Genomic DNA, 27,283 nt, shown 5'->3' with positions numbered 1-27,283 from the left:
TCCATTTAGGCCCACAAATTGCCCAGGACTGGCCGATGTTGAAGTGTATCCTACCGAATATTACTGAGCTTTGGCATAACATCTTTTCTCTCTCTTTTTACGAACTGATATATTTAGGTCTTGTGGTGGAATCTACCCACCCGGGTTCAAGTCCTCGGCTTGGCACGGGTGCTCGCATTTTTTTGGATTTATTCTAGGATTTTTCAGCGTTATGCGTTAAGTGGTAAGCGACGTTCCCGTCGACGAGGCGCCAATGATGACTTCGAAAATCTCCAGATCTGCTGGTCCAGTCATTCGGAGGTGCTCATAGGGATAGGATTTGTGTACATGTGTTCATAGAAATGAGTGTGTGTGTTGTGAGCGTCTGCGTTGTACTGTACTAAAAAAATCTAAAAAAAGAACATTACTCACCTTTCGCAAAAGAAAAGGAAAGAAAGAATATTTATTACCCACCCTAATCTTTTAGATGAACTTATCAGCGAGCGATGCTGCCACAGCAGACAAGTTGAAGTGTTAAACCGGAGAACAAGATATGCTTAACAAAGCAAGTCGAGCATATTTTCTAAGAAGACAAGGAAATTACTCAAGGACTTAGCACACAGCCACACACACATGAAGTGCAGTAATCAATATACTCCTTTCGACTGAATAAATCTTACGAGTGGTTCATCAACAAATCAACTAATATATGCCAGCCTGCCCTAGTGCCCTTCACCATGCCATGAATCAGGCATGGTAAACCAACAATATTCTAAGTAGTGTAAGGCAACCGCAACAATCAATAACAGGAGGGCTGGATAATGGCCTCTTAGGAGTGGTAAGATACAGCAGCTCTTGCTGCTAATACGCTACAGCTACAGAAGCAGCGCAGCAGCAGTTCAGTTCTTGAGCTCGGGGAGCAGCAGGCCCCTGGCGTGCATCTGCTTGTACATCCACTGCCAATTCTCCGGCCGCACCTCCCCGCCCAGCGCCCGCGTCACCGACCCGCCGCTGCACGCCCCGACCTTGCAGCACTCCTCAAGCGGCAGCCCCTTCACCAGCCCGTACAGGAACCCGCTCGCGAACAGGTCGCCTGCTCCGGTCGTGTCCACCGCGTTGCTCTCCCCGATCGCCGGCACTTGAACGACCTGCACCCATTCGTCCATCATTGTTGTTACATACCTGTGGTCAATTTCTTTTTATCCACAAAAAAAGGAAGGCTTGTGGTCGGTTCTCAATACTTAACACTGGTTCAAATGAAAATACGTGGAACTAATCTCTGAACATTTTTTTCTTGTAGTATTATTGTTAGGTCCTACTAATATTCAGCCTGTTCATTTGCTATCATTTCTACATTGGGTGTGTCAACTGAAAATGCGTATTGTCATTCTTCAGAAGATAGATGTCATTCTTGAGAAGATCGCCATCGAAATTGGCTGCGAAAATTGTTAACTGACCGTGCAGTTTACAATTCGACAAGAACTTGAACCTCACCTGTTTGCCATGTTTCGCCATGCACCCCTTTGAAGCAAGTGTCACCACAGCCCATTTGCAGTACTTGCCCAAGAATGCAAGCGCCTCCTCTGGATCTGATGTCGGACCTCCCCTGAATATACATGCAACAGATGAACACCAGACACATAACTTAGGTAGCACTTCGTCACTTGAAAAGATGTGAACGGATATTTTCTTCTCTCTTTGAATTCACTTGTCTGTCCCTACTTAGATACGTTAACATATGATTGTAGCAAAACTCACCCTATAACCTCTCTAGCTTCATCCTCATTGGCGAAGCAAAGGTCAATGTTGCCAGTCTCCAAAAGGTTAATGAGTTTTGCCCTAGAGTCACGAACCATCTGCATGTATCCAATCAATCAGAGTAAAATCAGATGGTGTTTACAAAGTTGAACTCAACTGAGCAATTCTTTTTGGGTGAGGAGAGCAATCAGTTTAGTAAAGATGCTTACAGACCTCAAAACTGGCCAAATCTAATGAAACTGAAAGGCCTTCCTGTTTAGCAATCCTAATAGCTTCAATAATCTGTTCCATGTTCTGTTGTGCATATCTCACAACAAGCCACTGCATCAAAAAATTCAGAATTAACAAAGACATATGCTAGGATGATTTTTTTTTCTAAGAATAATATATCATGAAATGGTGTGCACGAACGAAGCAAAAAGAAAGCACCTTGGAACCTTTGAAATCCTCTTTTCTAAACTCATTGGCCTGTTACATGGACAAATGATCTCACAAATCATAAGATTGTTAAGAGATAAGTAACTTATGCAACACTTAACACTGCATCAAACAAATGTATACCTGCATCTTGACTGCACTAGATAGGCATGGCCGCATGGTGCGATTGCCGCTTGCATCGACCAAGCACGCACACTATAAATAGGTATGCTTTTCAGCCTTATCCACTATACAGTAAAATAAGGGCAAAAAAGATAAATTCTGGCTTCAGATGTTAGGCTACCTGAGCAGTGTGCCCTTTTTTGGCCCTTAATCTTGTGAGATCTACACCACTAAAACTCATATTGTTGACAAACAAAATGCCCTGGCTGTCGTCTCCACAAGCTCCAATTATTCCAGTTGATATCCCAAAACCAGCTGAGAGCCCACGAATTGTGTTGGCAACGCTTCCACCGGCTATAGTAGTTATTGGAGTGAGATCATTGCGGGAAGGAAGGATGTGGGCATTCACTTCAGTAAGAATATGATTCAGCTCGTCAATGGACACCTGTACATAGAACCGATGCCAGATGAAATTCAGAATCCAACCCAATGATACGAAATTTTGCTTTCCCTTGTAAGTAATGCTAGGTTAGTTGCATTATCTTGATATCGCAAAACCAATCAAGGCTCAGAACATAATTCATAATGCTAAGGTGACCAGAAAAAAACAACAATAAAACAGACCGGACGTGTGATAGTTCAACCTCCATACAATAGCTAAAAAGGCTGTAGATGGTTATCAGCTAGCATAAGATTGTCTTCCTTTCTAGGTAGATTTGATTCAAAAAAAAAAGTTGCATCAAAGAAATCTTATGGTAGCATGGAATTGTTACTGCACATGTATGCATGTGCTTTTTGCTTTGTTTACAAGCTTAAGCCAAATGTCTCCTTCTTGGAATTGAGCTAGTACCATGCATGGCATGGAAATTGATAATAGTTAAAGCATGTTCGACTGAAGAATCTCTAACTGTCAGTTCCCAAATGAAAGAGTTGATAGATAGAGGAAAAGCCTGTAACCTATTTATTGCACATAATCCAAAAGATTAAGGTATGAAGTATGAAACTTTAAAATCTAAGTTGGAATCTAACTGCCACGGAAATATGATTTCATCTATCATAAAAATGCATTATAGACAGCGGGACCATACTCACTTCCTTACACAAGGACAGCAGTCACATCAGAAAAGGTGCTAATTACTAATACTTTTCTCCCTTGAAAATTACCGGGGAACTCCTGTATGGAGATCAATATGACAGTGACAAAATTAATTAATCAAATTTCACAAGATGGCTAAGCCTGCAATTACATATCTTTGCATAGAAAAGTCAAGAATGTCTGACGACCTTAACAAGCCTGACGGTTTCTTTCATTAAATAGTTAGGTGTCGACAGACCAATCAGTTCAAGAAACGTTAGGCCATGCTTGACCATTCCTGAAGTGTGCAGTGCAGAGCATGACAAACCATCAGCCAAGCCCTTTTTTAGTGAAAGCAACACCAAATCTAATCAATATAGCTGCAGTTAACCAACGCAAAGTACAGACCACTTCAGATTTGGAAAATATCGGTCTGTACGCCCAGTACTTGCTTTGAACTATTCTATTCAAGTACAGGAAGAGTGGAACCGTGTGGAACAAAAGAACAGGCAATTTCTTGACAATCCGAGGAGGCATAACAAAAGTCAGTAGGGCATTCATTCACGAAAGCATGTGCCTTGTGAAAAAATGTAACAAAATTAGCTGCACAAGCCATTTCAAGAATAAAGAGTGCAGCATAATATAACAAATTCCAAATGAGGATTGAACAGGTTGCTTCTGATGCAGCACTTCGGTTTTTCTCCAGAAAAAAAATATAGTGTTCAGAAATTGAGTAAATTAGAATACTGAAGAACAAGAGATCCAAACGTCACATGGTCGGCGGCCAGCTAGGAAAGGAACGTGGTGGGGACGCAATTGAAGCTAGAATTCGGCAGTAATGCAACAACCTACCTCTAAACAACCACGTGATGGCAAATGATCCACCCGGAAACTCAAAAGGAAGAGAAAAGGAAGGGACGGGGTGAGAATTCCGAGGATGTTGGACCTTGAAACAGAAAAGGAATTTCCGACGACGAACAGCAACATCTGGCAATCAATACCGCATAAATGGTAGGAGTAAGTGGGTTACTGGCTTCATGAGTCCGGCCATTGCAGGGTACAATTAATTGGCGTTGCGATTTTCAATTTGTGAATTGAACGGATGAGTGCGCCTGGAACTGTTGAAGTGAATTGTGACCGTACGGCCGTGTTGCGCGCGGAGAGGGGGAGGAGCGCGAAGTACCTGCTGCGAGCCGCCGCGGTCGCCTGGGACGCGGTCGAGGAGGGACCAGTCGACGCGCGCGACGTGGTCGATGAGCGCGGAGACCTGGAGCCCCAGCACCGCGGGCGCCTCCGCCGCCGCCTCCCTGCCGGGCCGGAGGGCGGACGGAGGCTGCTGCTGCTGCGGGTGCTCTGCCTCCGCGCCCATATGGGACGGTCCTAGTAAATTGGCCGGCCTCCCTCCGGTGGCCCTCTCCACGAGCGGAGGAGGAGGAGGAAACGGTCGCCGGCGCCGGCGGTGTGGGGGCGGGGCCCGTGTCGGGAGCAGATGGGATTGCAAGCCTCCGAGGGGAGGGAGGGCTTCTTCGCCGCCGTTTATAGGAGGTGAGATGGGCAGTCTTCTTCGGCACTCTTCATCACTACCCTCGCATGGATCTCGATGCATCAGGCTCGATTACGTGGATGCCGTCATTAATCACTTTATTATTATGGGCCTGTTTAGTTCATTTTGCAAAAAAAATTTGCAAAGAAATCTTGGCCATTTGAAGTACTGTAGCATCACTGTTGTAAATCATGGATTAAGTAGACTCATTAGAATCGTCTCGCGATTTACAGCCCATCCATGCAAAAAGTTTTGTAAATAGACTTCACTTAGTACTTCAAATTAGTGAGATTCCTTCGCAAAATAATGCGTTTACGACATTTTTGCGTTTACAGGTAAAGAACTAAACAGGGCCTATATTATTTTGACTTATTCTTTAATTAATTACATGGATGGCTCCTGTACAAATGTACTCCACCATACTCGGAAAAAAAGTTGTTTTGGACAAAATTTGAGTCAAAGATTGAAAATATAAATCATGAATAACTTTTAAATTGTTAAGTTTGAAAATACAAAAACATATGAATAGATTTATCTTAAAAAATACTTTCATAAATATATAAATATCACTTTGCGATAAATATTTTTAAATAAGAAGCTAAAGTTAAATTTTGGAGACTATGTCACTGTCTAAAATGATTTTTTTTTCAAGTATAGAGGGAGTAACACATGATAGGTGTTTACCCAACCGCAAGTGCACCTGTCATTAGTGTGGTTATTTCTTTCGGTAACGGGGAAGTGCTTACTAAGGAGTATCAAGTGCAAGGTTAGCTATCCGACATTGCGCAAAATGAAACTTCGTCCCAAGACGGTGACAAAAGAAGTTGTAAAATCTATTTTCTAACCCTTACAGACCTTTAGTGTTTAGAAGGAAAAAGAAACTAATGCTCTAGTGTTCTATACTGTTCTGGATACGGCTTCTTCATTGTACTGATGCATGTGATAGTTTCATTAATCTTAGAGCAAATTCCCTGATTGCGGCTTCTTCATTGTACCGAGATGCATGTGATAGTTTCATTAATCTTAGAGCAAATTCCCTCTCAGAGCCATAAAAACTTGATGTCTTTCCTGTGTGCCATAAAAAATAATGTGCGGGCAGAGTTGCCATAAAAAAATAAATGTGCGTGTCGGGCTTGAGCCGGAATTTTTGATCTGCCACACAACTCGGGCCAGGTACGGGTCAAATTTTTAGATCCAAAACCCAACACACAGAAGATCGGGTTTGACCCGACCCGATCCGACAATGTGCGGGGCGGGCTCATGCAAAAAAAAATCTAACCCGATGGTGAGTCAAGCCGGGTTCAGACCAAAGTAAGGTCAGTCTTAGTGAGAGTATCATCGACACCGTTATCTAAACTGAAATATTAAGAACCGTGTCAGTGGAGTGTCATCACCATGGCACTCCTTTCACATTTCATGACATTTATTTCTTCTCTCTCCTCATACTATTGGCACATGTTAGCAAATTTAATGTTATGACACTCTTAGACTAGTCTCAGTGGGGGTTTTATGGATAGTTTTATGATATTAAATATCATCAATTTTGTTGACGTGGCAAGAAGAAAAAAGGTTGAAATTTCATGAGATGTGAGAAGAGTTATCACCATGAAATTCATCTCGCACAATTATCTAATTTCTAATCTAGGTATCTGTGCTCATAAAACTCGCAATGACACTGACCTTATGACACTCTCCATTGAAATTTGCCTAAAACCCTAGGGTTTCAGACCCAACATGACCCTTTAAATGATCAGATCTAGTTTATCCTAACTAGAGGAGCGGAAAAATTACAACGAAATAATTGTGGCGATGCTACCGAGTTGACGCAGAAGTAGACTTCACCTACACATAAATAAAGGGTGCAAATGAGTACCCCAACTATTTCAGGGTCAGCTGATTAATTATGACGTCATGTTACTCTAGTTTATTTTTCCTTCAAATTAATTACGTAGAATAGCATCGTGGTTTATTTTATTAATTTATTAGTATTATATACCTTGCATCCGTACCTGCACATCTTGGATACCGAGAAGGGCTCATTATATATATGGAGTAGATTATCCTAACACAAACATAGGACTAGTAGTAGTATTTTGCTGCAATAATGGAGTACTCACACCGACTGCCGTTCTTTAGACTGGTGGCGGATATTCAGCCGTCTGACGAAGCGGCCCTTTTTTATTTTTTTTTCTACCGCTTTTGTGTTTTCTTTTCTTTCCCAGTGCTCCGTTCTTTTTAATCACTGAACAGCACAAAGATTCCGGTCCCCTGCAAATTGCTTAGAGAAAGCACAAGGGGACAAAAGGTGCCGCCGGCTGACGAAGCCCGAGTCAGCGACGCCACCGAGCACCAAGCCAACGGAGGGGAGGAGGAGCAAAAGCTTCACGCCGCCGTCGATTCCTCCGGCGGGGAAGAATGCAGTCTGACCTCCATGGCTCCTCGCCGAGAGCACCGCCGGAGCAACGCCGTCGAAGAAGGCCAAAAGGAGCATTATTAGTCGAAGCAGCAGCGCTAGCGCCACCGCCGGCGACCTAAGCTCCGCCACCATAGGAGACGGCGAGCAAAACTTAGGCAAGAACTAGAAACCTAGCTACCCGCTACCCTATACAAGCTCGCGCGACGAGGGTGGAATCCCCCCGCCTCCCGACTTGACTCGCGTCAGCTTCCGTCAAGGAGCGCGCGGGGATTTTCGGCGAAGCTTCCCGCTCCGGCAGGCCGGGACAAAAATTTCCGGCTCGGTGGGTGCCTGTCATGCACGATTCGCATGTACCAGGAAACTACACGGCACGCCGTGTTGTGAAATCCGTTGGCAAGGCACACGTCAATCACGATCTGACGACCACGTAGTAGATGTTTCACTCGATCGGTTAATGGTTGTACCTTAGGTTAATTAGTGTGGTGAGATGATGATGAAACCCCACACGAGTTTCGCAGAATGTCATACGGAAAGTGAACCATCCATTTTTTTTTCTTCTCTCGATGCACGCAGGTGCAGTGTATTAGCGTGATGGTCCATGCTGTTTGACTTCACTGGCTCTCGGTCAATTTAGTTTATATACGGGCTGGTGTTAAACAGGGAAGGCATTGATCGGTACCTGTGGTGAAGCTAGAGCATATCAGAGGAGGTGCATGAGTGCATCTGCTTTTTGGGTACACGAGCTTGAGTTATGGTGGTGGAGGGTGAATAAATGGTGAAAAAATGATCCAAATTATTGGTTTTCCATTTCCTCGTTGGGCCATCTGCACACCCTACACATTGTGGATATTTAGATCAGTCTCAGGCCCCGTTTAGTTCCCAAAAATTTTCACCCAAAAATTTTCACCTCCCTTTTAAACACATATATGAAGCACTAAATGTAATTAAATAACAAAACTAATTACACAGTTTGGATGTACACGACGAGACGAATCTTTTAAGCCTAATTAGTGCATGATTAGCCATAAAGTGCTACAGTAACCCACATGTGCTAATGTCGCGGTCAAAGGCCTTAAAAGATTCGTCTCGCGGTTTCCAAGTGAGTTCTGAAATTAGTTTTTTAATTAGTGTCCGAAAAACCCTCCCGACATCTGGTCAAACGTTGACGAGACATCCAAAAAAATTTTCTTTTGGGAACTAAACGCACCCTCAGTGGGAGTGTCATCGACACAGTTATCTAGACTGGAATCTTAAGAACGGTGCCAGTGAATTGTCATGGTGATGAGATTCCTCTCACATTTCATGACACTCATCTCTTCTCTCTTCTCATATTATTGGTATATGTTAGCAAATTTAATGTTCATAATACTCTTATAACACTCTCACCGAGACTGACCTAATCTGGTGCCCATATTTTCAGGTGTTATTGGGTCGCCAACCTCAGCTGTATTTTTTAAAGTACACGCGGACGTATGGATGCATGGATATGAAACTCAACCATCATCTATCCGCATACAAAATATGAGCTTGAACGGAAACTTACGCGAGGAGGAATGGATGAAAGAAAATTCAGTACCGTGAATAAATAGTTAAGCTGCATCGACAGCGGGTACCTGATGCACAATCTGTTACTATTCACATGTTGATTTTTTTTTCTATTTCTCCCTGCGCAAGTTTTTCATGAACCTCCAATCTTATAACACATAGATGATCACACTTTATCCATCTAGTATGTTTTTATTGAACATTTATAACGCACGTTCAGTGTGCTAAACTAGACAGATGCCCCAAACAATCACTGTTGTCGCTTGCCATGATTTCTATCATTGATGCGAGCATTTCGTACGTGGAGGCAACCTCCCCGATTACTCAGGAAGGCAGAAATTAAACAAAGTTCTGCTGCGCAACCAACCATTTGAGTACTTGTTAAGATTCAGTGATTGAACACTTAGAGAAACACAATCACTGGTCTCGTATACCCGAGTGCGGGCAAAATGTTTACTGCTCTACCGTTAACAAATAACAGCCGTCGTTTGCACAGTGCCGTGCCCGCGGTGTGCCCAAAATGGGCGGCCGGCCAGAGGAACTCGCAAGCCGACACGGCGGCGACGGCGAGGATCCGATTGGGAATCGGTGGGATCCGGCCGGGCCAATGGCGAGTCGACAGCTTCGGCCTCGTCCCAGCACGCGGCCCCAGGCTCTGCTGCTGCAAGCGGACAGCGACGAGTGACCACCTGATAGATACTCTGCGCGCCTGGCCCGGCCTACTTGAGTAGAGTAGCCTGCTGCCTGCTTCTAGGCAGCTACTCCTACCGGCTACTGTATGAGCTATGCTAGGATGACACTAGCTCTGGTAAAAAAAAATTATGCGATTACTAAATAAAATTTATTTGCAAAACCTCCTTATAGATTAGTGTAATTTTTTATTATGACTTTAATGACGTAATTAATTGATGATTGGCTACAGTGATGCTATCGTAACTATCCTCTAATCATATGATGAAAGGCCTAATTAGATTTGTCAGTGTTCCTAGCACAGGGGTTCTGTAGTTAGTTTTATAAACTGTCTTTATTTAATACTCATAATTAGTGATCAAAGTTATAAACAATTCTACTTCTAGAAAAAAACAAACAGGGCCACAACTACTCCCCCGCTCCGTTCACACGTATTGTAGTGGCACTGCTACTCGGTGTGCCGCTGGGGATGATTGATCTGTTTGTGATGCGTATTGTAGCAAGCAGCAACCCTTTCTCTAAAGTCTGCATCTGTAGGCACGTCACTAGGCTGCCGGCGGAAGCAAACGGAGCGAAGATGCCCAGCAACAGAGCGACATCGATCACAAATTCAGAATCAGATCAGATGATGAGTTGGGTGGGATGTGGGGACGGGATCGGAAAAAAGGACAAATTTACTAGAGGACACTCTTGAATGTTGGTATTTGTTAGTGCACACCATTCAAAATTTTTTTGCTATAACACTTCATTCAAATACATATATTTACTCCAAGACATCAAACTAATAAAATAATCATTTTTTAGAATAGAGGGGAGAGAGAAAAGAGTCAATAGACGAAAGTGCCTTGGCAGGCCACCGTTATTTCCAACCTGCCAGCTTGTTTTTTTATTTTTATTTTTCCTTATCTACCCTATCTTCTCCATGGAGTCACGGACCTGCCCCCACCTCTTGCACCTGCCAAGCCTTGCCGCCATGGCCGCCGTGACTGCTCGGTAGCTCACCATCGCACCGGCCGTGCACCGCTCGTCCCCACGTCGGCCGCTGCAGCACCTCCGCGCGCGCCTTTGTGGCTGCCGTGTAACAGAACCGTCCAAATTAAACCGGCTTAAGTGCGCTAACTATCATCTTAACCGTTAATCAAGTAAACACGCACTTAAAACCGTGTAATCCGGCAGCCTGTTGGGTTAAGGATCGAAAACACTGGAAGTCTCGCACGAAGACGAGCACAGATGATTACAAGCAGATAAAAGTTCTCAAATTTAATTTACAATGTGGAATTTTGCAAACAAATTTACATAAAATATCAGAGTTCAAAATGCAGCGGAAATTAAATAGAAGTTTAGTTTAGAAAAACAACGGTAACTACGATGACGTGAGGACGTCACATCGAGCCCACCGATGTGAATCCTGGTTAGCTCCAACCAGCAGCAGCTACATGAAAACAGGGTAACAACAAACCCTGAGTATACTAATACTCAGCAAGACTCACCCGACTATAGTATATACTTAGCCGACTCCTATACATGCAGACTTTTGGCTCTGGGTTTGTTTTGCTGGAAATCTACTAATAGTGGATCCTTACTTTCAATATTTTAGCTCAAATTTATCATACAAATACCAACTAGGTTTGTCTGAATATCTAGAACACGCATGGTTGATCACATTATCTTTTTAGAGTACCACACTCATATCTCATAATCTCAACTTTCCAATCTCATTTCAATCTTTTACTACGATGTGATGCAGTGACCAAGGTTCTCTTAACCGAGAGAGTCGGCGAATCGATCCGATTTAACCTTGCAAGGTGGACCTAACTCACACGACACATGCAAACCATGCCGGGCCACACGCGTCAACTGTTCCCATCATTACCCCGACGTCTGAATCACGCCTGCCAAAACCCGGGTGAAGGGCCCCTCACAGCGAACTCCCAGAGAACCCGGAGGCGACATACACTCCAACACCCGCCATCATTCCACTCCCAGAGTAGCAGGTCGTGATTCAAAGTATCGTTGCAAATTAGGTAATTAGCTTACCGGTTTCGACTACCTCCTACTTCCGGCACGTGGTTAGTACTGTTCAAACTCGGTCAACAGGGCCAACAACGGTACGGTCCTCAATCGACACAGGCGGTGGCTTACTTTCCATCCATTTCATATCCAAAACCAAAATCCTCTCCGCCCGGTCTCCATTTCTCTTTCCCCATTGATTCATTCTCAAGCCACGTTGTCATAAGTGACAGAAACCTATAGCTCGCGAGTGACAACAATCACTCGACTTCTACCGGATCCTAGTTAAGCATGGCAATACTAACGACACCTGTATACTAGTATAGACTCATAAGTACCCAGGGAGAAACATGCATACTAGGGTTCCATACAACTCCTAAAAACGTAAATGCACAAATACTTAAATAAACATTGAACACTCAAATTAGGGGTTATGCTCCGGGGCTTGCCTGGGAGTAACACTAAGTCAGTGTTGGTTAGATGATACTCGCTTGGCGAGCAGCTTCCTTTGGTCATGCACATCGGGATCCATCCATTCATCTTCTAGATGCGTCCACCAGTGCACCCTCTTCTGGCCCGGCTCCAACTTTATCCTTTAGTTCCACGCGTCGCACATCTAGCGTACCTAGATGAAATGCAACGATGTAAGCACATGAACTTAAGGAAACACCACATTATGCATTTAAAAAGCACACAGAGGCAAGCATAAGGTCACAATTGCGTGGGCGCTGATGATGCAAAGCAATGTAACGCGATTAAAAGAAAGACATGACTGGGCAATCATTTATCGAGCAAGCACCGCATACACACTCACCAAGACAAACTGGGTTGGTGCTACAACACGAGAGTTCATTCAAGTATTTTAACCTGAAGTGTTTCCTACTAAAAAGCATTGCTAGCTTGCTTATAAAAAGCTAAGCAAAGATATAAAACAAGAAAGAACAATTAGGACAATTTATTTAACCAGAAAGCAACTTCAGCAAGCCCAACAAAAGCAACCTACGACTGATCATAACAGATTTGGAATGATTTACAACTAAGCAAAATACATTTATGAAAAGTACACATGCAGATAAAGGATTTACTTAACAACATAAAAGAAAACTAGAGCTGGAACTAAACAATGCAAAAACTTAACTTGTAGCCATGATTTAGTAACAAAAAGTTACCAGCAAGACAAGCTAGTGATAAAACATGCAATATATTTTTTCCCACATTTATTGATGACCCAAAGCATTTATTTTAGCCCTAGGATGGAAAAACAAACAATATAGATCCACAAACATGCACATAGGCCATGCACCTAGACATTTTTCAGCGGACTACCCATACAAAGAGTAATCTACTGAATAAATTTCACAATTTTTAGAGCAATAGAACAACCGATAATAATTAAACTAGCTTAAACACAACCCGAAATTTTAGCAGGGGCAAAAGTGACATTTCATTAGCATGGGTATTTTTCCTCTGTAGATCTTGATTTAAGAAACCTAACAAAATTTAGTTTGTATTTTGAGGAATTTTCTGCGATTTATTATGAAATTAAAAAATTTCAGCCGAAATAAACTAAATGAAAAACATTAAAAGGGGGGGGGGCTGATATCCAGGCCCCACATGTAAGTGGGCGCCGGCCCAGCTCAGTTCCCCCCTCCCCTGCTCTGCCCCGCGCGATGGCCGTGGCCGGCGTGGCGGCTAGGCACAGCGGCGGTGGTGGCGTCCTCGCCTGGCCGCGGCTTGGCCCGCCCGCGGCCCAGGCAGTCCGGCGGAGCCGGTGCGCGCGGCGGCGCAGCAGGACATGCGCGTGATGCGGCTCGCTGCGGCGCAGGGGCAGGGCAGCGGCGGCGTGCGGCCGTTCCGGCCCGGCCGGCGGCGGAGGCGGGGCTAGGCGGCGGGGCAGCGGTCCGCGGCGGCAGGCGGCGGCGGGGCGCGCGGTGGTGCAGCGCGGGCGCGCGCAGAGCCGCTCCGCGGTGTGCGCGCGGTGGTGGTGGCGCGGCCACGGCGGCGGCGGTGGCGGATTCGCTTGGGGAGAAGGTCGTGGAAGACGAGGGGGTTGCGGGGGAGCTCACCGAGGGCTCGATTTGGGTGGAGAAGGGCCGGCGGTGGTTTGGGGGCCTGATTTCGGCCGGTGTAGGGCACGGCCGAGCTCGGGGAGGTGTGGAGTGGGTTCGGGGCGAGGTGGAGCAACTCGGAGCGCGGAGGATCGAGGCGGGGCGGCGAGGTTCGGCCGGTGGAACGTCGACGGCGAGCTCTGCTCGGCCTTGCGCCGCGCGAGCTCGAGGATGAAGCGGAAAGGGAGGAGAAAACGGAGACGGCTCTGGGAGTCGATAAGCTCGAGCTTGAGCGGCGTCGAGGCGCGATGCCGACGCGTGGCGTCGCTCGCCGGCGGCCAGACGCCGGTATGGCGTCGGGGCTGCACAGTAGAAACACTGGAGAACCACTGTTTATTCGTTTGAACGATTTTGACCAGCTGAAACTCCAAATTTCATATAGAACTTGGAATTTGACCAAAATAAAAGTTGTAGAGGAAAAGAAGATCTATTACTTTCGTTTTGGGCGAAAATTGATTTGAGGTTCGGATCATCGAGAAAAACGGGGTCAAACATAGCTAAAACAATGTTTAACGCGCGGACTCGGTTAACGCTAATGACGCGGTTAAGCCACGATTAGCGATTAAACATAGAATTAGCGTAAAATTAACACCGGGGCACCATCGGAGGACACCGGAGAACGACGCCGACGAGCTGCACCACCCCGATCTTCATCTTTTTCCTTGGGGAGGAGCTTCCCCAACGAGTTCTTCTTCCACTTCATCTTCTCCTTCAAGCCTCAAGCAAGGAAGACGACTCCGAGCTACTCCAAGCCTTCCCCATCGCCTTGAAGCCCTTGCCGGTATCCTACTCGACGCCGGTGAGTGTTTCCCCTCCCCGATCCATTCCCCAGTGTCCTAGGATTGAAGTCAAGAAACTCACCTAGAGCCCGATCACCATTGATGACCTAGATCTTCGAAACCCTAATGCATGTGCGATTTGGTTACCAAAGTGAACTCCCTAGACTCCCAGGAATCTCTAGGAACAAACCCCACCCCAAACCGTGGCCGGAATCGCCGGCGGCGAACTCGCCGGTGAGCCTCGGCCGTGTCGCGGACGGTCCGCCCGACATGGCCGGACGGTCCGCCAGCTCCTGACCAAATCAACAAAGCCTCTGCACGATTCTTAGCCTTTCACAAATTGAAAGGCGGACAGTCCACTCAACCCACGCGAACGGTCCGCGATTTAGTCAGAGAGCATTTTTTTCACTCAACACGGTCCGCACCTGACCGGCGGACGGTCCGCATAATGGTCCGCCGTTTAGAGCCGGACGATCCGCTTCTCCCAAGCCGGACGGTCCGTATTTGGTTGTTCTTTACCCTTACACTTAGCTATGATTAATCCACATATGTACTACATGTCTAGCCCCTTTTATCATAGTTTTGCAATGTTAAATCATACCTTCTCATACCATTTGCATACCATGTCAATCATTCATGGCATATTTATTTATCATGCATCATTGCACTCGTGTAGAGACCGTGACGCCGGAGCAAGAGGAGCTTGAACGGGAGATCGTTAGAGACTCTACTCCTGTCGAGACTCAAGGCAGGCCCCTAAGCAACTTTTACACCCTATTTTGGATCAATGAAGTATATGTGTCTTGTTTGCGCATGAGTTACTATATATATATATCATTGATTGCGTAGAACCTATTTGATGCATTATCAACATTGATTAGGATATCACCTTTAGATGAGCATGCTTGAATAGGTGTCACGAATGATATGCTTAGTCATGCTTAGCTACGGTACAAGACGATAGGTGGCAAGGTCACCACCACTCGCAAGCTATAGGATGTTTGATTAATTTACATGATTAGTCAAGAATAGATAAAAGTTGAGCAAATATGAAAGATGATTCGGACTTGGGCAAGTATGTTAGGGCCATGTTGGGATGGAGCTCACATGGTTAGTCTTGCTTGAGTTGATTAAGGATCGATGCGTAATCGCTTTGATACTTGAGCACCTTTCCGTACAAACCACATACTTCATAATAGGACAGTAAGTCAATTAGCATGAGTCACACCTTGCCTTGATCGGATTCGGTGCGAGTTGTGATGGAGTGTGATTGGCGTGTCCGGTGCAATTGTCCTTCTCGACCGTTCGCTCATAGTCGGTTGTGTTTGTGTGATAGGTTGAGGCATGAATCAACACTTATCCTTGGCCGTGGGTATGGTCGTTGGTCTTGTTCTCGTGTGGGAAAAGTTGTACACCCCTGCAGGGTTTTCGATCTATTGCAATAGCCGCGCTCTCGGACATTGAGCATGCTCTTGTACTTTGATTTTATCGTAGAGTTACCGAGAAAGTTCATGGAAGATTGAGCTTATGATTTATAAACACTTTACTTATGTAATTATTTGGTGCATGCTTTAGAGATAATAGATGCTCTGTCTTTTGCTTATTATAACTTGATCAAAGTTAGATGCTTTTATGCAAAAGTTAAATACCGAACTCTATCCTTGCTACTAACCAAATGCATTCTCCTTGAGGTCCGGATATTATATACCCATATTGGGTAAGCCCTGCGAGTACCTTTTGTATTCACGGTGCTGCCGTTAAGTTGATGCAGGTGAGGTGCAGCCGGAGGCCGTGTTCAACTAGTTCTACCCCGCGGATGGAGGTGCGGGTGAGGAGTAGATAGCCGGTGGCTATGTAAAGAGCACTATCGGCATATAGTGTTACCTTCTTATTTTGAGTCCAACGGCGAAGACTAGATTGTCCATCAGCAAATTTACCAGGGAAAAAATTGCACGCCCAACGGGCAGGCAGGCAGGGCCGGCGGTTTCGTTTTTTTCTCTGCTTGTTCGTTTGTTCCGGCAGGCAGGGCCGCCGGAGCGGCCGGCCGGGCTCCACCGGCCGAAAGTGCCAAACCGGCGATCCGAGAGCGATACTGCGTGCCCCCACGCCCGCATGATTGTGCCTTACCTTCTTCGTTAAAAGAGAATTTTGCTGCTGCAGCTGCTGGCCCGCTATTTTTCTCAGACGGCAGAACAGGGCGGGCACGAGCTGCTACTACCTGAGGAGCTAGGCCATAGGCTAGCTATAGCTAGGCAACAGAGTGGGGCCGAGCCCACGAGGCCGGAATTTGAGGCGCCTGACCGTTAAGTTAGTCTCATTGATAGTTGTATGAACACAGATATTTAGATTGGGAACTAGATAATCGCGACAATAAGTTTCATGGTGATGAAACTCTCCTCACATCCCATGAAACTCCATCATTCTCTCTTCTTGCCACATCAGCAAAATTAATGATATTTAATGTCATGAAATTCTCTATAAAACTCTCGCTGAGACCAGCCGTAGACTCCTCTACGTGGGCTGCATGTGGCGGGTCGAGCCGGCACGCAAGTGGAGGCGCCCGCTGGTGACGCGGTACGGGTTCGCCCAAGAAGGTGTTTGGATACCACCATAGTTTGATCCCGTTAAAGAGAATCTTTGTCATATAGAGATCTTGATAAAATCTACTCCCTCCGTTCCAAATTATAAGTCATTCCAAGAATCTTGAAGAGTCAAAATTTTTCAAGTTTGACCAAATTTATATGACAAAATAATAATATTTACGATACCAATTAAGTATCATTAAATTCTTTGTTAGCTATATTTTTATAGTGCACCTATTTGATGTCACAAATCTTTATATTTTTCTATAATTTTGGTCAAACTTTGAGATGATTTGACTCTCCAAAATTCTTAGAATGACTTATAATTAGGAACGGAGGGAGTATTTATTAAATCTTTTACATAGATGGATTAATATATCTCATTAAATTCATATTGCGAATTAGCACCTATTTGTAGCAAAAAATTTATAAACAGATTTTATTTAATATTTATAAATGGCAAGATTCACTTTGATATGACAAAAACTAAAATTTAGTTAGGAGATCCAAATCATCATACAAAGAAAACGATCCGAGGGTTCACGAACTAAAGGCCCACAATGGCCGTCCTTTTCCTCTCACCCCTGCGCTGCCGTCCTCCTTGGCTCTGTGCTGCAGGAGCCACTACCACCACCCACATCCTCGTCCTCCTCAATCCGGCGGCCTTCGCCAACCACCGGCAGCTCCGGCACAAAGCTCCGTTGAGATGCATCACACTCCCTTGCCGTCGCCACAGGCCACCGGTTGTCCTCTACGGCCGGCGGTCGGCGGCTCCCGCCACCTCGCCCACATCCCGCACCACCGCTAGTCCATCCCCCCACCTAAGGATCTCCTCTACAGCCGAGAAGCAGCACTAACCCCGAACCCAAAGATCCTAACCCAACTCGCAAGCGGGGGGAGGAGGAGCACGTCGCGAGTGGAAGGAGGAGAAGCTGTTGGGCTGCCGCGCTGGGCTGAATTGGGGTAAATTTTTCTTCAGACATGTGTCATGTTTGGTTCATAACATGAAATTTTTTTCGCAAAAAGACAAATGCATGTATGGAATACTAAACGAAGTTTATTTGCGAAACTTTTTTATTAATAAATATAATTTTTTGAGACGAATCTAATGAGTCAAGTTCCACCATGATTGGTTACAGTAATACTACAGTAACTGTGCCTAATTATCCTCTAATCATGCGGTCAAAGGTCTTATTAGCTACAACACATGCTACAGTAACATAATTATGGAGGTTGTTTTGTAATTAGACTTCATTTAATATCTCTAATTAGTGGTAAAAAAACGAAAAGTTTTCATGAATTTTTTTTCACTCCCTAATCAAACACGGGCATGGATTCAGAAATTGTAGCCACGGCGTGCGGGGCCCACTCACAGCTGAATCAATCGATGGGCCAGTACCGGCGCACGGACCTTTTCCTTGTGGCAGACTCCTAAAAGTCAAGTTCACCAGAGGAGAAGCACCGGGCCCTCATGATTTCATTAAGGCCAGCTTGAGCAGCCCACTCACGGTCCGGAACCACCACCACGAAGCCTAAAAGAATAACTGGGCAGCAGTGGAGCAAATCTATTTTGGGCCTCTAATGTAACATGGAGCTAATCTACTTCCGGCCTCTCCTGTAACGTGGAGCTAATCTCTTTTTGGGCCTCTACTTCGCCTGGTTCATGGGCTGGTTTCCCCAGATTCTAGTTTGTTTCCGGACCAACCTAACAAAAATATACTGGTCCGGTGTGGGCTGGTTTTGCATGGGCTGCCGTCGGATTAAATTAATACTGGAAATGATGACATTTTGAACAAAATTTGACTCAAACATTGGAAATATAAATTATGAATAATTTTTAAGTTATTAAGTTTGAAAAAGTGAAAATTATATGAATAGATTTTTTTTAAAAAAAACTCTTTCATAATAATATACATATATCACTTTTCAACAAATATTTTTATAAAAATAAGCAGTCAAAATTATGCTTCGAAGACCGTATCGCTATTCTAAACATCATCTACGTTGGGTTGGGTCGGTTTGACTTGTTTCACGGGTTGCAATGGGTAGCTGTTAATTAACAACCTTGCACGCTATGCTGCTTCAGTTTTTGTTACCCTCACTATTGCTTCCGCGTGGTCGGATGTTCATGCCTGTTAGCCTTAGCTTTTTTTTTGCTACTATAGTACATTTGATTTGGCTAAACAAGAAGTGGGAATAAATACATTATCAATTATTTTTCAAATACAAAAACTCAATATTCTTAAAAATAAATAATATCGTGCCAGGAAAATTATCAAGCCCTAGGCAAACACTTTGATTTAATCCAAAATTGCAATGACTGAACTTAGCAAAAACATAAGAAACACCACACGGAAAGAGAATAGCATGTCCAGGGATCTAAGTATCTAACCATGTTCCATACAATAGATTTTTTAAATCCAACAATAATTTAAGTTAACCAAAATATAACAAAACTTCTGAGTGCATTCACATAAAGCTGATGTACTGCACCAAGTATACTCTCGTACTTGCATACGCAGTGTATAACAAAGATCCTATGTTTCAGATTTGGACCCTATAGAATCAATCACCTTATCATGTCAGAGACAAAATATGTGTCTTGTCAGAAATTGCTACCCTTCAAACTCTATAAAATCGGAAACAAAAAAAGGCAAGTTACATAAGTTTGTTTTAAACATAATTGAAGGCAAACTCGGATTTAGCACAAAGTTACCAAGCTACTATTCAGCTCAGCAGTTCAAGAACTAAAGTACTAATATGGAAAACTGAATCACCACAGTACAATTTACCAATACAACAAGAAGACGCCCTCGACTGGCGCAGGAGGCCCCGACCGACCTCCCTTTCTTTGGCAGCACGATAGCCATTTTGTAACGGGGTGTCGGGGTCTCACCTTCTTAAACTATAGTGGGGGAAGTGCGTCGTCCTCCGCGTAGGGTAGGGGGATCCGACATCCGCATAGACAGAGAGGAAAGAACACAGGCACGTTCATTCCCACTCGAAACCTTGTAACTCCTCAATTCTTTAAGCACCACGGCTCGAGCAACATGATCCCTCGATTCACAACTGGACCTAGGGCATTTTAGGCTTGAAAACTCGAGTCATTGTTGTTAGATTTATGGGCTTGGCCCATATAAATAATCTTAATAAATCTCAAAGAGCCATTAGTGCTAAGAGGAGGTACACCATCTATTAGTCCCGTATTGCTAATAGACGAGGGTGTAGGGGATTTTTCTTCCTTTAAATACGGACCACCTCCCTCATGGAAAAAGTGCACCATAGATCACTATATGTGGAGTCCCCAAGGTTTAGGAATTCATAAGAATATCTAATCTGAGTAAGGGTTTTGCCTCCTCTCGTTGCTGCGCTGCCACCGTAGTCTTCTCCATCCCGAGCGCCGGCGTGCACCGGCGAACGGGAGAGCAGGCCTCCGAAACCGCTCACTCCTATGATCCTGTACCGGGAGAGGGCGAATAAGGTTTTTGGGAAGCGCTAAGCGCGACTGCTCATCTTCTTCGCCACGGTTCGTCCTCCGTTCAAGTCAGGAGCTGCGGCGTACCGTCGTCTGCAACGCCGGTTGCTGCGCTCCGTTCGAAGGACCGTCTTCGTCTCGTCTGCGCCTTTCGTCTTCCCGGCGGCTCCAGCACAGTACGTATTTTGTGATTAGATCTGTTTCATAATCATGTTTTCTGAGATCATGTTTATGATATACGTACTGTCTAGTATGTTAGAGTCATGCATGCTAGGTTTAATTCTCGTCATAATAAATCTAGTTCGGAATTTAAACTTACAGTTGTCTATTTTTCCAACAATCCAAAAACCTTATTATAGGCAATCTGTTGATTTAACAATGGCTGGTTTCGCTGAGTCACTGAGGCCAGAAAAGTTTACTGGCGTGAACTTTAAGATCTGGAAGTCCAAGGTTCGCCTCTGGTTTACTGCTATGCACATATGGGACATGAGACTTGGTAAGCCTGAGGGCGTACTTACTGCTGAAGAGCAGAAGAAGTACGGTGAGGCCAATAATCTCTTTGTCGGATGTATCATTAGCAATCTGTCAGACGGATTAGTCCGTGTGTACATTGATGAGACAGAGGCGAAGACGCTGTGGGATATTCTGGTTGCAAAGTATGATGCAACAGATGCGGGCAATGAACTATACCTCATGGAGAGTTTCCATGACTACAGGATGGTGAATAACCGTTCTGTGGTGGAACAGGCGCATGAGGTGCAGTGCATTGTCAAGGATCTTAATCTCCTTAAGTGTCCTATTCCCAACAAGTTTGTGGCTGGATGCATTATTGCAAAGTTGCCTTCCCAGTGGAGGAACTTCGCCACAACTCTGAAACACAAGAGATAGGAGATATCTGTTGAAAATCTGATAGCGACTCTTGATGTTGAGGAGAAGGCTCGGAAGAAGGACGTGCCTGAGAAAGGAGATCAAGTCCAGTCCAGCGCCAACCTGGTCCAAAAGTGTCCACATGGCAAGAACAAAAGGAACAACAAGACTAACAAGACCACTACCTTCAAGAAGAAGAACAAAACTTTAGAAAAGTGCTATGCATGTGGTAAGCTTGGACACTTCTCCAAGGAGTGCTCAGATCGGGCAGACCGCAGGGCCAAGAAAGCAAATGAGTCCAAGAATGTCAACATGGTAACCATAAGCAACACTGGAGATGGGTACGGTAATTTACCTACAGTTCTTTCAGTTTTTCAATCCACGAGTTGGTGGCTTGATACGGGTGCTAATGTTCATGTGTGTGCTGACATCTCTATGTTTTCTTCTTACCAGACCGTCCGGGACTTCTCTGTGCTGATGGGGAACGGCTCATATGCTTCTGTTCATGGTGTTGGCACGGTAGATCTAAAGTTTACTTCGGGAAAGATCGTGCAGCTGAGGAACGTGCAACATATGCCCACTATCAACAAGAATCTGGTCAGCGGGTCAGTCCTATGCAAGGACGTGTTTAAGGTAGTGTTAGAGTCCAATAAATTTGTCGTGTAGAAACATGGACAATTCGTTGGTAAAGGCTATGATTGCGGAGGCTTGTTCCGCTTTTCTCTTGCTGAATTTTGTAATAAGTCAGTGAACCATATTTGTGGCAACGTTAGCGATGATGCGAGTGTTTGGCATTCACGTTTGTGTCATGTTAATTTTGGTTTGATGTCTCGGCTTTCCAGCATGTGTTTAATTCCGAAATTCACCATTGCCAAAGGTTCTAAGTGCCATAGTTGTGTGCAATCAAAACAACCTCAGAAGTCTCACAAGGCTGCTGAGGAGAGACACTTGGCACCTCTAGAACTCATACATTCTGATCTATGTGAGATGAATGGTGTGTTGACAAAAGATGGGAAAAGATACTTCATGACGTTAATTGACGATGCGACTAGATTTTGCTATGTTTATTCGTTGCGAACTAAGGATGAAGCGTTAGACTACTTTAAAATCTATAAAGCGGAAGTTGAGAATCAACTAGAGAGAAAGATCAAGCGTCTAAGATCAGATCGTGGTGGCGAGTATTTTCCCAAAATATTTGATGAATTCCGTGAGGAACATGGAATTATTCATGAGAGGACGCCTCCCTATTCTCCCGAATCAAACGGGATTGCCGAGAGGAAAAACCGCACGGTGACTGACTTGGTTAACTCCATGTTAGACACAGCTGGTCTTTCTAAGGCATGGTGGGGGGAGGCTATATTGACTTCGTGTCATGTCTTGAATAAAGTTCCAAACAAGAATCAAGATCAAACTCCATATGAGATGTGAAATGGGAGAAAACCATCACTTTCTTATCTGCGCACGTGGGGGTGCTTAGCGAAAGTTAACGTGCCTATTCCAAAGAAGCGCAAGTTGGGACCTAAGACAGTGGATTGTGTCTTTCTAGGATATGCTCAGAGGAGCATTGCTTATAGATTTTTAGTGGTTAAATCTGAGATACCAGATGTGCATGTTGATACTATTATGGAGTCTCGTGATGCAAAATTTTTTGAGAATATTTTTCCTATAAAAGATATGCATAAAAATTCTAGATTTTCGATAGAGATAACTCCACAACTTGTAGCACCTATCGAGTCTTCTGAACAATCCGATGAACATGAGCATGTACTAGAGAAGGATGACAGTGAAGCTCCTAGAAGGAGCAAGAGACAAAGGATTGTAAAATATTTTGGTGACTATTTCACTGTGTACCTTGTGGACAATACTCCCACATCCATTGCAGAGGCATATGCATCTTCAGATGCAGATGATTGGAAAGAAGCAGTCCAAAGTGAGATGGACTCAATTCTTTCTAATGGGACATGGGAGCTCACTGAACGACCCTATGGTTGCAAGCCAGTAGGATGTAAGTGGATATTCAAGAAGAAGCTTAAGCCTGACGGTACTATTGACAAGTACAAGGCTCGGCTTGTTGCTAAAGGGTACACACAAAAGGAAGGCGAAGACTTCTTTGATACTTATTCACCTGTCGCTAAATTGACCACTATTCGAGCATTAATTTCCTTGGCTGCCTCATATGGTCGTATCATTCATCAGATGGATGTTAAGGCAGCTTTCTTAAATGTAGAGTTGGATGAGGAAATCTATATGGATCATCCTGATGGATTTGTAATGAAAAATCAATAAAACAAGGTGTGTAAGCTTTTGAAGTCTTTGTATGGGTTGAAACAAGCACCTAAGCAATGGCATGAGAATTTCGATAGAACTTTAACTTCCGCGGGCTTTGTCATTAATGAGGCTGATAGATGTGTGTACTATCGCTATGGTGGGGGTGGAGGAGTGATATTATGCTTGTATGTGGACGACATACTGATCTTTGGCACAAACATTGATGTGATCAATGAGGTCAGTTCATTTCTTTCAAAGAGCTTTGATATGAAGGATCTAGGAGAAGCTGATGTTATCCTTAACATCAAGCTTATTAAGGTTGAGAATGAGATTACTCTTTCACAATCCTATTATATGGAAAAAGGTCTTGAGCCGTTTTGACTATATCGACAGCAAGCCTTATCCAACACCTTATGACCCTAGTGTGATGTTGAGAAAGAACAGGAAAATTGCCAAAGATCAACTGAGATATTCGCAGATTATTGGTTCACTCATGTACTTAGCTAGCGCAACGAGACCCGATATATCTTTTGCTGTGAGCAAATTGAGCAGGTTCATGTCAAACCCGGGTACTGATCATTGGCATGCACTTGAAAAGGTTATGCGCTTTCTAGCAGGTACTATGAGTTATGGGATTCACTATTCTGGGCACCCAGCTGTGCTTGAGGGATATAGTGATTCAAACTGGATATCTGACGCTGATGAGCTATATGCCACGAGTGGGTATGTGTTTACCCTTGGAGGTGGTGCGATATCATGGAGGTCTTGCAAACAGACCATTTTGACGCGGTCAACCATGGAAGCAGAACTTACTGCTTTGGACACAGCCACTGTTGAGGCAGAGTGGCTGCGTGAGCTCTTGATGGATTTGCCTGTGGTTGAGAAACCAGTGCCGGCCATCCTTTTGAACTATGACAATCAAACGGTGATAGTCAAAGTGAACAGTGCTAAGGATAATGCAAAGTCATCAAGACATGTTAAAAGATGACTGAAGTATGTCAGGAAGTTGAGAAACTCCGGAGTGATAAGTGTGACTTATATTCAAACAGATAAAAACCTGGCAAATCCCTTTACAAAAGGATTATCACAGAATGTGATAGATAGTGCATCAAGGGAGATGGGTATGAGACCCGTATAAATTGCCACAGTGGTAACCCAACCTATGTGATCGGAGATCCTGTGAATTAGGACTTGGAGAGAACAAGCTGATGGTAAACTGAGGAGAGTAATGGTTAAACCCTCTCTAAGAAAAGATGCAATACTCTCAGTTGTTATAAGGCAGGTTGGCTATTTGCCTTAATGTGTTTCTGTTGGCTCTAATGAGCAAAGGTGCTGTCCTACAGAGCATTCTTGAAAGAACACACCTATATGAGTCTGACTGTCTAACGTCGCAGTCTGTGAGATTTGGGTGATCTCTAGTAAACTTATGAAGAGACCAGGGAGTACGACATATATGCTCCACCCGCGGAGAAGGCTACTGGCAGCCATGTACTGGTTATGACTTTGAGTGAAACTTGTTCGCACCAAACTTGCAATTCAAGGCGTAGTCTATTGTTCAAGTTGTGGATAAGTGTAGCTTGGAGTTCTAGGTGAGAGTTCAACTTAACTGTACTCACTAAAACACTGGTATATCAAACAATAGTGAGAAACAGGCAAAATCTATAAATGGGTATTTGAGATCTGGTGGGGGATTGTTAGATTTATGGGCGTGGCCCATATAAATAATCCTAATAAATCTCAAAGGCCCATTAGCGCTAAGAGGAGATACACCATCTATTAGTCCCGTATTGCTAATGGACGAGGGTGTAGGGGGTTTTTCTTCCTTTAAATACGGACCACCTCCCTCATGGAAAAAGTGCACCATAGATCGCTATACGTGGAGTCCCCAAGGTTTGGGAATTCATAAGAAGATCTAATCTGAGTTAGGGTTTTGCCTCCTCTCGTTGCTACGCCGCCACCGTAGTCTTCTCCATCCCGAGCGCCGGCGTGCACCAGCGAACGGGAGAGCAGGTCTCCGGAACTGCTCGCTCTTGTGATCCTGCACCGGGAGAGGGCGAATAAGTTTTTTGGGAAGCGCTAAGCGCGACTGCTCATCTTCTTCGCCACGGCTCGTCCTCCGTCCAAGTCAGGAGCTGCGGCGTACCGTCGTCTGCAATGCCGGTTGCTGCGCTCCGTTCGAAGGAACGTCTTCGTCTCGTCTGCGCCTTTCGTCTTCTCGGCGGCTCCAGCACAGTACGTATTTTGTGATTAGATCTGTTTCATAATCATGTTTTCTGAGATCATGTTTATGATATACGTACTGTCTAGTATGTTAGAGTCATGTATGTTAGGTTTAATTCTCGTCATGATAAATTTAGTTCGGAATTTAAACTTACAGTTGTCTATTTTTCCAACAATTGTGTGCTAGATCATATCCAATCAGACGTACAATAACACGCAATTGATTTGATTACTAGTCGACCATTTCCGGGACCAACATACCAGAGTGACGAACAGATTATAAATATATAAGCACGAGAGTGATGAACAAAACAAGAGTGACAAACAGATGAGGGTTCATATAAGCACGAGTGCTTAACATCAAATACTACTGTGACATTGCCCTAAAAAAATACTGCTGTGACATTTACTAGGAGAACAAATAAAATATAGGCACAAATATGACCCATTATTAAATAAAACATTATTTTAAAAGTGCATCTCAGTGTGCGCACAGTGACAACGGAGCAGCAGGTCGTCAATTAACACCGCGCGCCTAGCTACTAGGCCCACTGGCTAGATGGTGCCACCGTTGCAGCGCACGACCTGGGCATCGACCCAGTGGCCAGCGTCGCTGGCGAGGAAGCCCACGAGCGGCGCGATGTCCTCCGGCATGCCCAGCCTGCCCAGCGGCGCCTCGGCGATGTAGCGCTCCGCCTCATCGGCCGTCTTCCCGGTGTAGAACATGGGCGTGCCCGTCGACCCCGGCGTCACCACGTTGGCCGTGATCCCCGTGCCCCGCAGCTCGCGCGCCAGGATCTTGGTCATCACCTCCACCGCCGCCTTGCTCGCCGCGTACACCGCGTAGCCCGGGCGCAGCGACCCGACCCCCGACGAGGAGAAGGTCACGATCCGGCCACGGCCGTCGCGGACCAGCCGCCCGGCGGCCTCGCGGCAGCACAGGAAGGTGCCCCGCGTGTTGGTGCCGAACATGGCGTCGTACGTCGCCATCGTCTTCGACGTCAAGGCGGCCAGCGAAGGGGTAGAAAGCCACCAGGGCCTTGGCCAAGGACTCCTTGAGTCTGGCGGCCACGTCGAACAAGTTGACAGTGGCGGCGACAGCGGAGCGGTAGAAGTAGATTGTTGGCGTGTAGCCTCTGTCGGCCAGACTGACGTCGAGAGAGGAGATCCGTAGGACCTTCTGCAGCAATGCCTCGCTCGGCGCTACAAATGACGACTCTATATCACTTGTACCTCCAAAGCCAATGCCTTTCTACGGGATACAGGAGAGGCAAGATTGGATGGAAATTTATACTCAAGACTGGTTCACTATAAATATAGTTCCTACATGACACGGCAAGTACAACCGTTAATTCGATCGTATCCTAGATGTATGGACCACCATAAGTGCTAATTAGTGAATAAATTTGAAAATGCTTTGGTTCAAAA

General features: G+C 44.9%; 2 protein-coding genes and 1 long non-coding RNA gene across 3 annotated transcripts; 1 reads left to right on the top strand and 2 right to left on the bottom strand.

Moving 5' to 3' along the window:
• Nucleotides 1–618: 618 nt before the first annotated feature.
• LOC120706275 (uncharacterized sugar kinase slr0537-like) lies at nucleotides 619–4,855 on the bottom strand. The gene is made up of 8 exons (XM_039990878.1): nucleotides 4,536–4,855; nucleotides 2,459–2,722; nucleotides 2,299–2,370; nucleotides 2,167–2,205; nucleotides 1,951–2,058; nucleotides 1,738–1,835; nucleotides 1,474–1,585; nucleotides 619–1,127 (listed from the first exon to the last, which is right to left on the bottom strand). The coding sequence occupies exons 1-8, from the start codon at nucleotides 4,719–4,721 to the stop codon at nucleotides 879–881; spliced, it is 1,128 nt and encodes a 375-aa protein (XP_039846812.1). The 5' UTR covers nucleotides 4,722–4,855; the 3' UTR covers nucleotides 619–878.
• Nucleotides 4,856–17,567: 12,712 nt separating this feature from the next.
• Nucleotides 17,568–18,884, top strand: LOC120706274. The gene is made up of 2 exons (XR_005688239.1): nucleotides 17,568–17,988; nucleotides 18,366–18,884. It is a non-coding gene; the product is annotated as an uncharacterized LOC120706274 (long non-coding RNA).
• A 7,300-nt stretch (nucleotides 18,885–26,184) lies between these two features.
• Nucleotides 26,185–27,131, bottom strand: LOC120706272 (NADPH-dependent aldehyde reductase-like protein, chloroplastic). The gene has a single exon (XM_039990877.1). It carries the CDS (start codon nucleotides 26,843–26,845, stop codon nucleotides 26,411–26,413), a length of 435 nt encoding a protein of 144 aa, XP_039846811.1. The 5' UTR covers nucleotides 26,846–27,131; the 3' UTR covers nucleotides 26,185–26,410.
• Nucleotides 27,132–27,283: the final 152 nt, after the last annotated feature.

This window comes from Panicum virgatum, chromosome 5K, assembly GCF_016808335.1.
Source record: "Panicum virgatum strain AP13 chromosome 5K, P.virgatum_v5, whole genome shotgun sequence".
In the NCBI taxonomy this organism is placed as follows: Eukaryota; Viridiplantae; Streptophyta; class Magnoliopsida; order Poales; family Poaceae; genus Panicum; species Panicum virgatum.
The sequence above is the reverse complement of the archived record's forward strand: the minus strand, read 5'-3'. Positions and strand labels throughout refer to the sequence as shown.